Below are 11,375 nucleotides of genomic sequence, written 5' to 3' on the forward strand. Positions count from 1 at the left end.
GAGAAAGTAGGAATTGAAGTCAGGGGAAGCATCGATTTTTATCATGTTGCCTCTCTGCACAGAGAAAGCTCCAAAGGTGAGGAGTGCCACAACGAACCTTCCTCCCTGCATGTAAATGTGAAATCCTGACCTCAAGAAAACCAGTGGCCAGCCAACTTCCCCTCTAAGAGTGCTACAGTCTTGAGTCACCACCTAATTTTGGAAGTCCCTTCTTTATCCAGCAACACGAGCAGCCCCCAAGAGTGCCACAGCAGCTCTCTTCAGCCACCAAGCAACAACGAGCCCAGCCCACCTTGGGAAGGGCAGGGTTAATTACACCACGCTAAATGTTCAGGTCCATGGAGCCCTTTATTTTATCCCCCTGTTTTTTTTAATCTGTTAGATTTTTTTAAAAGACAAAAGGAAGGCTCCATGTGAAAACATCTCTATGGAAACATCCTAGGCTCACTTGCACTTGCCTGCCAAGTGACTACCTAACTGAAGTTTTACATCGTATTGGATCACTGTTGGCCATCTGCTCTCCTGCAAACTTCTCTGAATTCCTTATTTCCCTGAAAAGTTCATTTTTAGAAAGGAGGAAGGAGGAGGCAAGGGGAGAATCCGGCATTCTTGGCTAGCGCAGAGCTATTGTGAAAAAGGAAGATAAACTCACTTTGGGGCAGCCCCTTAAAAAGACAAACATCCATGTTTTGCAAGTAATTTCATAGAAAATACCCCGTTTCTAGATGCACCTTAATGATAAGAGTGTACTTCGGCAGCTACAAGGCAAAACAAGCAGCTGCTTCTAATACTCCCGCACTAATTGTCTTCCTCTCCCCTTCCCTCATTTAGAAGAAAATACATTTGACACTAAAATGTAACAGTTACTGCCTACACTGGAGCTGTTGGCTGCAGGCTCCCTAGCCCTGCTCCAAGTAAAACACAGAAATAGATTTCCTGCCAAGCACTGGGGAAGTTTGAAGACTTTAGTGTTTTTTAAAAAATATCATCTTTTTATCAGTGCCCTAAGCCTGCCAAAGGTAATTATGGGCCATGGTGCATTTACATTAATGCATAGGACCCACAGACATTTCAAAAGCTTAATGGAGAAACTCAATAGATGTACGTATCAAAAAATAAATTAATTAAATTAAACTGTCATGTAAAGAGATCACTTAATTTTGCAGAGCGGAAGGCGCTTTTAATGGGAATGGAATGGATCAGTGAGCATTTCAAAACCCAAAGCTGTAATTTAAATTCAGGCTCTTTGCTAGTGTGCAAGTCACAAGACATATTTATTATAGCCTTGGATTGTCAATTGTAATTGGTTTAGCAGAGACAAAGCAGTGTTGTTTTGCTTCCTTGCCCTCCTAGCTGGTTCAATATATTTTGATGTCAGACTATTGACAAGCAAACCAAAGGCTGAAATAAAATCATGTTTGCCTGTGATGAGCTGGCAAAAGTGCAGTCCAAGGTAAAGGAAATGCTGAAGCCTACATATTTATTTATCAAGCAGCAAGGGGAAAATAGCGATGTGAAGCATTTAAACTTCTTTAAATAAACCAGCTGAATATATTTACTGCTGCCCTTGAGGCCTGCTATGTGGCAACATAGACACAAATAGATAAAAATAAGTAAAAGCATCGTGAAAATGAATAACATCATTTATAAGCCACTGCTCAGAGTTTTCCAGGTGCCAATAACAATTAAAGTTGTTGCTCTTGACACTCCTTCAGGGCCAGAGCAAAGCCCAAGGCCTAGGGCCCCACTGAGCAGACAGCAACGTGTCTTCCAGGCTGTGCAGCCCAGCAGCTCTCGATTTCTGGTGTGCCCTGGTGTGGTTTGCTGCAGGATTTCACTTAGTAGCAGCAGTTTCAGATGAAGCCTCCTGCCTCCTCCCTGTGCCGAGCTTAGCCATGGAGATGTTTCTCTGAGCCTGAACCCAGAGCCTTCTGCCCAGGATCTCTGTCATTTCTGCTGCTGTGGTGGGAGCCTGGCGTTTACAGGGAGGGAGGACAGCGCTGCCGGGGGGGAGAGACAAGGAGACAGCCACACGTGTGCCAGCTGTAGAGAGGTCATGCCACGGCTCTGATAAGCAGCTTGACGTCAAACACGAGTTAATTTATTTCTGTTAGAAAAATACCTGCGCAGCTGAATGGATGAATACTATTTCTAAACTCTGAAAATAGCTATTATGGTAAAAAATGCTTCTTTCCTATGTCACTTTGTAAACAATAAGTAAATACACAAAATACAGGTGTTAAGCTATTGGAAGCAATGGTGACAAAGTAATCCTTTTAATTATCTTTAAAAAATGCTTTTGAAAGTGGTAATTCGAAATAGCTAAAAGATTTCATTATATTCAGGTTTTATATTCATAGAATTCTAACCACTTTTTTACATTAAAAAAAAATTAAGGCATTTTTCAAATTTCTGAGTATCATCTGAATAAGCTATGTACAGTTTCATGCTTAAAATATGTATCCATTAAGGGGTATATAATGAGGATTGAACTGTACTTGTATTCTTAATTCATTAGTGGAACTGTAAGGCCCTCTTCTGGATTATAAATTACTGCATGAGCAAGCAAAGTGCATGGAAATGACAAAGCCAAGCAATGCTACAAAAAGATAAACACCTCAAAGGTATTTTCTTCATACTATTACCAGTTTCATGTCCTGGTTTTCACAGGTATCTGCCCATCTCAGCTACTATCATTCAGTAGCTGAGAACAACTTCAACTTCTTAGCGGATTCTTAACAATAAAGCATTTCTTATGGTAATATTTATGACAGGAGCGGACACTCTAAAGAGAGTTGATGGAAAGCTTCTCCACAACTTTGGATGAAGATGCCATGCAGACAAGAGATGCTTGCTTATGCTTATTAGCAATAGCATACACAAACCAAGACAAGCAATTCTGCATATACACCTGCCTGCATATGTATGTGACTTCCAGAAGTTATGTCTGAAAATTTGGCTTATGCTAGAGGGGATATAAAAAACAAGGAGAAACCACTGCAATGGCCTCACCTCAAATCTTCAAGGACTGTACAATTCACAGAAACACAGAATGTCAGGAGTTGGAAGGGACCTCGAAAGATCATCCAGTCCAACCCCCCTGCCAGAGCAGGATCACCTAGAGATGGTAATTCCTTATGTGGTTTTTGATTAAACATACACATAAGGACTGTGAAGGTCTTACAAATGTAACCTTCCAGAAGATTTACTTGGATTTGCCTAAGCAAACATTGGAAAAGCAAGATGCTTCTCCACCGACAGAAGGAAGGAAAATATTCTAGAATGTGCTGCACAGAATGGCATCATTTTAATGGATCCATCTGGCTGTAAACAAGTGAACTTGAACCATACTTTTTCCTCTTTGTAAAAACAGCCACTTACTCTTCTGCTTGGTCATGTATGATAACAAGAAATCACATACAAATGCAGGAACATAAGCTTCCTATTAATAAAAACTCTGTACAGAACACCAGACCTAGTTTCATTGGACGGTTCATTTTTAAAAAGAAACCTTCATGTATCATTCTTGGTAAGTTTCTGTCTCCCATGAGCATAGGGCTATTTACGCTTGTCCTTTTTCCGTACTTTTGATTTTGGTGCTGCCAAAAGGAAAGAGAAAGGGAGAAAAAACATCGGAAGTGAATTACAGCCATACCAGTGCCAACATTCTTTTAAATTTGGTTGGGATCAAAATGGATCCATTAATGTGAAACCTACCATTGGGATTTTCTTGCCTGTAGAAAGCTTTTAACAGTTCCACTGCTTCTTCAGCACGATAGCCAGAAATGCACTGTTCAAATCAGAATGATGTTCATGAGCGCATCTGAGAATAACACATTCTGTGCTTCACAATAATGCCTTAAGTACAGAATAACTGTAAATAACTGTACTGTCTATTCCACTAATTTAACATGTACCTTTAACTATTTTGGTGGCAAAAAAATCTCCTTTTCAGGTTGAATACCTCATACATTTGAAAAATACTACGTTGAGGCTTAGTAAATAGATTCCCTAATAACTCAGTCAGGCAAAACAAACTTTCTTAGTAACTTATGTAAAATTTTTACGCCATCTCCCATTTCTTTCTTATTAATGTGTTTCTGACTTACTTCATATACTCTTGAAGCACTTGGAAATTTAAGAGACATACACCTTGACATTTGTAGATACAGTTCCTACCAGAAGACACACCTGCTATTTACTTTCTCCTCAGACACTCTGTTCTGAGTCCTTCAGTATCATTACTGCTCTGAAAGTTTCCTGGTATCTAAACTAAATCTCCTCCTCTACTTTTGCAGTCCATAATTTATTTTGGAATTTGAACTATATGAAGTAGATCTAAGCTAATGCATTTTACCTCATGTATGGATAGACTGGGAGCAAAAATACAACCATTTTCAGTGGTCCAGCTAAAAACCAGTAACTTAGTAAGTTGCTGCTACTTGACCTTTATTGATTGTTTGTACATTCTGCAGTTTAAAATAGTTTTCTCTCATCTCTTCCTGCAGCATACACTTACCGTTCTAAGTATTACATATCTTTAGATATATTTATTCGTTACCTTGTTCCACAAGTATAATTCTTTATTTTCCTCTTTGATACATACTTTTAAATATTTTAAGACTGTCATCAGGCTTTTCCTCAATTTTCTTTAATGTAAGGATTTCATTTTTTACATCATTTTCTTGTCAAGTTTACTTGACTTCTGATCATCTTTCATCTGAGTTCTCTCAAGCTGATGCATAACATTCAAAGAGCACAATAACAAAGCTAGGCACAGTACTCTAGCTGAGAAACAAAGGAAAACATTTTATAGCTTACTTCAAATGGATCTCCTGTGTCTACCATATCATCAGATGAGATGCTTAAAACTGAGCCACAGCCTCCAAATCGCTCATTTCGACAGCCATATATGACCCGTGGAATTTATGTGAATCAGTTAAGGTATTAAGTTAAAGTGAAAAGCAAGCAGAAAGTGAAGTAGTCTGATTTAAGTAGTCATTAGATTTCACTAAAATGTGCTTGTACTTTTCAAACTAAATTAGTTTGCACTACACTTCCTCCTTCATAAAATCAGAACTTACTTCTGAGTAAGGTAAGATGTACTGCTGAAGAGGCACATCCAACCTTCCTCAGAAAAGAAGCACAAATCCCAAAGCAGAAGCAGAAAAAGCCACGGTTTACTGACTGTTACAACTTTCAAAACTGAACACTGAACCGAGATTAGGTCATTTTACACAATAACAAATATCTATTTTTACATGCCTAAGGGAAATCGTTGTTTGTCAGAATTGCAACATTTCTCTTTCATTCTCGAGTCTCTCACTGTTTGCCATGCAGTAAATGGAGGTGGGTGCAGGTTCTCCAAGGGTGAGTTGGTAGCCCTGTTGGCTATCAGCATCAAGCCCTTCTCTGGGCTCACTGCCAAGACAGTAACATCTTGACATCTGGCTTCCCAGCACGAATAAGCACGAAAGGATACTCATCAAGCGCACGGCAGCTGCGCACATGATACAAGGCTCTACAGTTACGTACAGCAGCGAGTGTGCAAACACCTCTGTATAATCTCTGTTGTGTCGCTTGCACCAGTCGAGGACTTGATCGATTACAACCATTTCTGCATGTCGAGTAGCCTAGGAGATAAAAATAAACATTTTCTTAAAATTTGCACTGATTCACAGCTCTCAGCTTCTCACTTATACAAATGAAATAAAATACAATGCCATAAAATTATTCTTTCAAGTCAAAGGCACAATGGCCTGATATCTAATTTATTAATAATGCAATTATTTTCACTTTTGTTAAATAAGTAATATAACGCTTTCTTGAGAAGTATCTTCTTTTTTAGTGCACCTCTTTGCCGGTTCAAGTTTCAGAAGTTTCTGCAGCCCAAACTGCAGAAGAAATAGCCCCAGAAAGAACATACTCAACCTCAATCTCATATGTAGCACACACACAATCCACAAGTGCAAACCAGTTTTTAATGACACCTGTTCCTAGGCAGAGGAGTCTGCTCAGAAGTTCTCTCCTCTGTCATATCAGCACAGTAAGACAAGACCTGAAAGCTCTAACTGAGGCTTAAAGGACACACAAACCCCACTGTGCTTCCACGAGCAAGAATGCAGGCTGGGTTACTTTCCCTGGAAATATTGGGAAATTGCCCCTAGCTGGTACCTTTTCCTCCCTCTGACAATGTTACTGTGCCTGCATGGAATGAATACACTGTGAATATGCACTAATTCCAGTATGTTTCTGGAACTGCTTGGCCTACTGTGTAGACATGATATTTTCAGTTTGCATCAGGTTTAATGCTGCCAGGGAATACATAAACGTACACCAAGTCCCTCAAGTAACAGGCAGGGTTTGCAGCATATGGCTCGTTACAAAAAGACAGAGGAGTATTGATTTGTCCTTTTTTAATCCAAGACGACTGAATGAGGAGTGTCTCAGAGGTATGGCACAGAAACCTGAACAGAAAAGAAGCATTGACCTTAATTGCAGAGGGACAAAACCAACCAGTAATGTCCCAGCATCGCTCTGAAATGTCCGCAGGAGTATGTTTTGCCAATCAAACGCACAGGAAAAATATCACAAAGTACTAGCTATGAAAGAACTCTCCAGTTACAAAGCCTGATGCTTATTTGAATTAAGGCTGTTAGTATTTTCCTTCTTTTTAATCTGTCCTGAAAAAAGATGTTTTTGACACAGGCATTAGACTAAGACTTTGTCAATCCAAATTATATTTCTACCTCTGCTACACGTCTCTTTGTGTGACCTGAGGTAACTTCCTCTCAACACATGAACCTGAGTTAATGTTTTAGCACTGTGAAGATCTGTGCTGATACCTGTGAGATGCACTACATGGCAAAAGACTCAAGTATAAAGAAGTTAGTGGTAAGTTTAATACTGTTTAAACATGTTTTAAACTCCATACAGAGACCAACTACTCTACAGCTATTAACTCAGCAGATACAGTCATTAGTTTTCCAAGATAAGATGGCTACGATAGAGGTTTATAAAAATGAATAAAAATGTGGAAAAGCAAACAGTAAATTGTGATTTATTCTTTCTCATAACAAGCAGGCACCCAATGAAATTATCAGGCAGCAGATTTAAAACAAGCAAAAGGAAGTACTATTTCACAAAGCACATAATCAAATTGTGGAACTCATTGCCACAGGATGCTATGGAAGCCAAAATCATAAATGAGTTCAAAAAAGGTTTAGACAAATTCATGGAGGATATGTGCACAGACAGCTATCAGAAACAATGATCCAGATACAGTCTTGGGCTCTGGAAGTCCCTCAGCTACTCACTTTCAGAAGTGCAAAGGAAATGCAAGGTGAAGGTTTACACTACTCTCAACTAGTTTCTCAAGCTTCTTCCTTAAGCATCTACTGAAGGCCCCTCTTAAAGACAAGAAATGGGGCAAAACTGATCTTCTAAGTCTGTCTTATGATTTTATTTTGTATTAAGGTATGACTAGACAGTCTTCTTATTGACTTGCTCTGTGTAAAATAACATACAAAAATGATGATTTTTATTTTGAGCCACTGACTCAGTTCAAAAGCTTCTATAAGCCTCTAGTGTTTTTTAACTTGCCCGATCTTATATGTTATTTTTAAAGCCAAGAAAACAAGAGCAGGTAAGAGTAGCAAGGGAAAAAGAGAATTGGTAAGAGTGGCAAATGGTGTCCCAAGAAGAAATTACGTGAAGCTGATGTCAGTGGGCAAAAAGCCTTGACAAAGCCCTAAAATAGCACCCCAAACTCTGACAAATGTTTTATAGACAAATAAAGATACCATAGCTGCTCTGAAAAGCTTACCTTCTAAATCCTAGACAAGAATTAACCAGTGAGAGAAAAGGGGGCCAAAGCTCAAAGTTCCCTATTATCTTGTGGCTTCATTAGGAATTTAGAGTGCAGACAATACTTCGTTTTCAATTATCACATACTGTACTTGCACGATGATCTGGGCAAAGACACGTGCTGCAATCACCCAACAGGAGATGACAGAGGAGAAGCCCGCATGTATCAACAAGGGACCGAAGACAGAGCGAGTATTTTAGTGGGAAATGAATTATGGCATCACACAAGGGAATAAAGGAAGAAAAAAAAAAAAAAAAGAGTTGTGAAGTGTCACATGTTATAAGGATGAAAATTTTCAGGCTGGTCTGAGGAAAGACTGTGAGCAAGCAAGTGTGGGGGCTGCAGAAGGAACACAGCACTGGCTCATGCCCGTGAACATAAAGCCAGGCTGCTGAAAACAAGATTCTTACACAGACATTTGCTTCACCATTGCCCAATGAATACAAGTAATGACATGCCAAACTATTTTGAAATGCTGATGCCACAGCCATGCTCCTAAAAAAAGATAAAACAAACACAGCTGTGCATAAACTCCCTTCTTCCAATACCAACATTTTCCAGAAGAATGTGATGGTCATCAATAATTTTGCAAATAACTTCCATAAATTAAGCAGCAGTGTCTCTGACATGAATGTGTTCTGCTATGGACATGCAGGGTGACAGACTAAAAACATCTGAGAGCTTTCAGCAACTAAATCTTTTTGCCAAAATGAGCAGTTTAGGAACAGAACAAAACAGGGCATAAAGAAGACACTACCTGCTTCTAACTCCAGTCAGTCAGATCAGAGGATACAAGGACTTACTTAAGGAGAAGACGGAATTCATTTCACACAAAAGCAAATTGATTCCTGAGCAAGGAATTGTAGGGAAGGACTGCAGATCTGACTGCATAAACAATCACTTCTTAAAAGTGGAAAAAAAGTTTTCAAGAAGTTAAAAAAGCAAATATATTATAAAGCTACATTTTGTAGGTCAGAAAGCAAAGACTAAAGAAAGACTTGCCAAATGTCAACCTTGCAAAACAAATTCCATAAAAAGCAAAAATGTCTTGAGACAAAACATGTGAAAAAGGAGTTAGCGCTGCTACTTGAAATGAGGCTCAAATATAATTATTGTGTTACTCCCAAATGAAATCAACATTTTGCCTTTTCAATAAAAATGACAGAGAATGTGGTTGAAAGGCAGAGATTACTGCATATGAGACACAGAATAAGGACATTAAAATTATGGAATTGCCTTGGGCACAGAAGAGGGATGAGGAGCAAAACCACGCACACTGATAGATCGTCTCAGAAAAATACTGAAAAGCCTGTGCATGACACTGCTGATCTCATAGAAGTGCTTTTAATACATCAAGGGGGAGTATCCTGTGACTGAAACCTGTCAGAGCAAACAGAGTCACTGCAATGAAAAATAGGAAGGACATACAATTCTGACACTACAGATCCAGGAGAGTCTCAACAGCCAAACAGGCAGCATAACAAACTTTGAAGGCAGTATTATAAGGACTGGTCTATAAAAGGAAAATGAAACAAAGTACAATCTGGATTTACATAGGATAGTTGATGCTAAATTAACCTAGTAACTTTCTTTGACAAATGTTTTTTCTAGGCAAGAGAAACACCAATCTCCTCTCTCTGGACCTCCACAATGCATCTGGCACAGCACAACACATGAAATTACTGTCAGTCTGGGGAAAACAGCGTAGCACAAGAACTGTAAGGCAAGTGAACAAAGAAGAGAAATTGCATTGAAAGGGGAAGTATTTGTCCAGAGGGCACTAATTAGCAAGGATGCTCCATGATAATTTTGCTTACATGTTTTCAATTGTGACATTGGTATTAACAGGAGAAACGCCTACAGAAAACAGCTAATGATCAGAAGAGACTGGGTAGAGTGTCATTTAAGAGGTGAATGGCCTTATAGATGGGAGTAAAGAAATCAAAACAACAAATGAAGAATAAGAAAACAGCATAAAAGTCCAAGGAAGCTCCAGAAAAGATGAGTGGGCTTACTTCCAGGGAGAATGGGAAGTATTACTGTTATCAAACACGGCACAAGAGAAAGTCCATCTGGAATTAAGTATATGGTTCTGATTAACAGAATTCAAGAGAGCTGAATCAAAGCTGGAATGGATGTACAGAAGAATTATTAGAATGAACACAGAAAGCAAGCCTATCTTGTGAGAGGAGATTAAACAGCTGCCTCGGAGAAAACAGGGAAAACAAAAGCCAAAAGGGAATATGACTTTAAATACATTCAAGCCATGGATATAAAGGACAATGCTGGCATGAGAACAGAGACACAGAAATGGATCATAACATTTTAAAATGGGAAATCAGATGTTTTCTAGCTGTCTGAGGAATGATGTTCTACAGAAGTCCTCCAATGTGAGGGGGGGTGAGAAATTACTTTTAAAACAGACCTTGACAAATTTATGATGTCTGCTGGAACCACCTCAATGGTTCAAGAGGTTCCCCCCGTCCCGTCCCCCCCCGGACTGTTTCTAAATAATGCCAGAAATCCTTAAGAGAGAACTGAAAACAATTTCCTGCACTTACATTTCCCAGCAAGTGCCTCTTTCAAGCTCACATAATCTTTTAGACTATATGGAACAATAAAGCATCTGATACAAAATTTAGAAGCACTGAGTACCCAGCATTTCCAATCACTGTAACATAAGTATGTATGAAAATTAAGCTACAAAAGAAATCAAACTTTAGCTAAATAGAAACTGAAAAAAGGCTTGACTTTCAAAGATATTAAGAGTTTATTAAAATACAGGTGATTTTTAAAAAATCAGGCTACTTGGGTTTAAGCACATACCTTCAGAAAACCCTGATGTTAACATCAAAAAAGCCTGAGAGCTTCCCTAGTATTTTTTATTCTGATTTTGTTATCAGTCTCATCAGTTATGTTCTGCCTGTTTATTAATGTGTGATTTTTTTATACAGTATTAATATTTTTGGTATTATTTTCAAAAGAAGCATCTGCTTCTCCAGTGTTTGCACTGATTTAACTTGAAATACCTAGCTTCTCTGTCATCTGGCTTTCTTGAGTTGTGTTAGAATTATCTTAACACATCATGGATTGTCCTGCAGCACAAATTAGTATGATTCATCTTGACTGTTACAGTTTTGAGCTTAAAAGACTCATTTCCACCTTTTATTGTATCTACAGATTTGTAATAGAAATTACAGCCAGATTCTGCACTCAGATTCATTTACACAAAACTTCCAGCCGCGCAAAATCCCTGCGGGCTTTAGTGGGTCTCGCAGCATGTACAAAATCTACTTTGACGGCTAAAATTGCAAGCATCGGGTCTGAATTTCCGTGAACTCACGTTCTTCGTCTCGTTGACCTCGTTCCTACCCCTCCCTATAACCTCGCCGTTGTGCACCAGGAGGCAACCGACGGGAACCTCCCCATTCTCCAGCGCGTCTTTAGCCTGCAAGACAGACAGACACAAGGGACAGGACTGCGTTACCTGTGGGACGCACAACCTCCC

The 11,375-nt window shown here is 39.1% G+C and overlaps 1 protein-coding gene across 1 annotated transcript; it reads right to left on the reverse strand.

Moving 5' to 3' along the window:
- Positions 1-3,558: 3,558 nt before the first annotated feature.
- On the reverse strand, positions 3,559-11,315 carry ADAT2 (adenosine deaminase, tRNA-specific 2; the record flags this gene model as incomplete). Its single annotated transcript, XM_010186378.1, has 5 exons — positions 3,559-3,599; positions 3,718-3,790; positions 4,822-4,928; positions 5,483-5,633; positions 11,211-11,315. Coding segments are annotated over 5 exons (477 nt in total), but the record flags the coding sequence as incomplete, so codon positions are not given.
- Between the last annotated feature and the right edge of the window lie 60 nt (positions 11,316-11,375).

This window comes from Mesitornis unicolor, unplaced genomic scaffold (assembly GCF_000695765.1).
Source record: "Mesitornis unicolor isolate BGI_N332 unplaced genomic scaffold, ASM69576v1 scaffold26550, whole genome shotgun sequence".
In the NCBI taxonomy this organism is placed as follows: Eukaryota; Metazoa; Chordata; class Aves; order Mesitornithiformes; family Mesitornithidae; genus Mesitornis; species Mesitornis unicolor.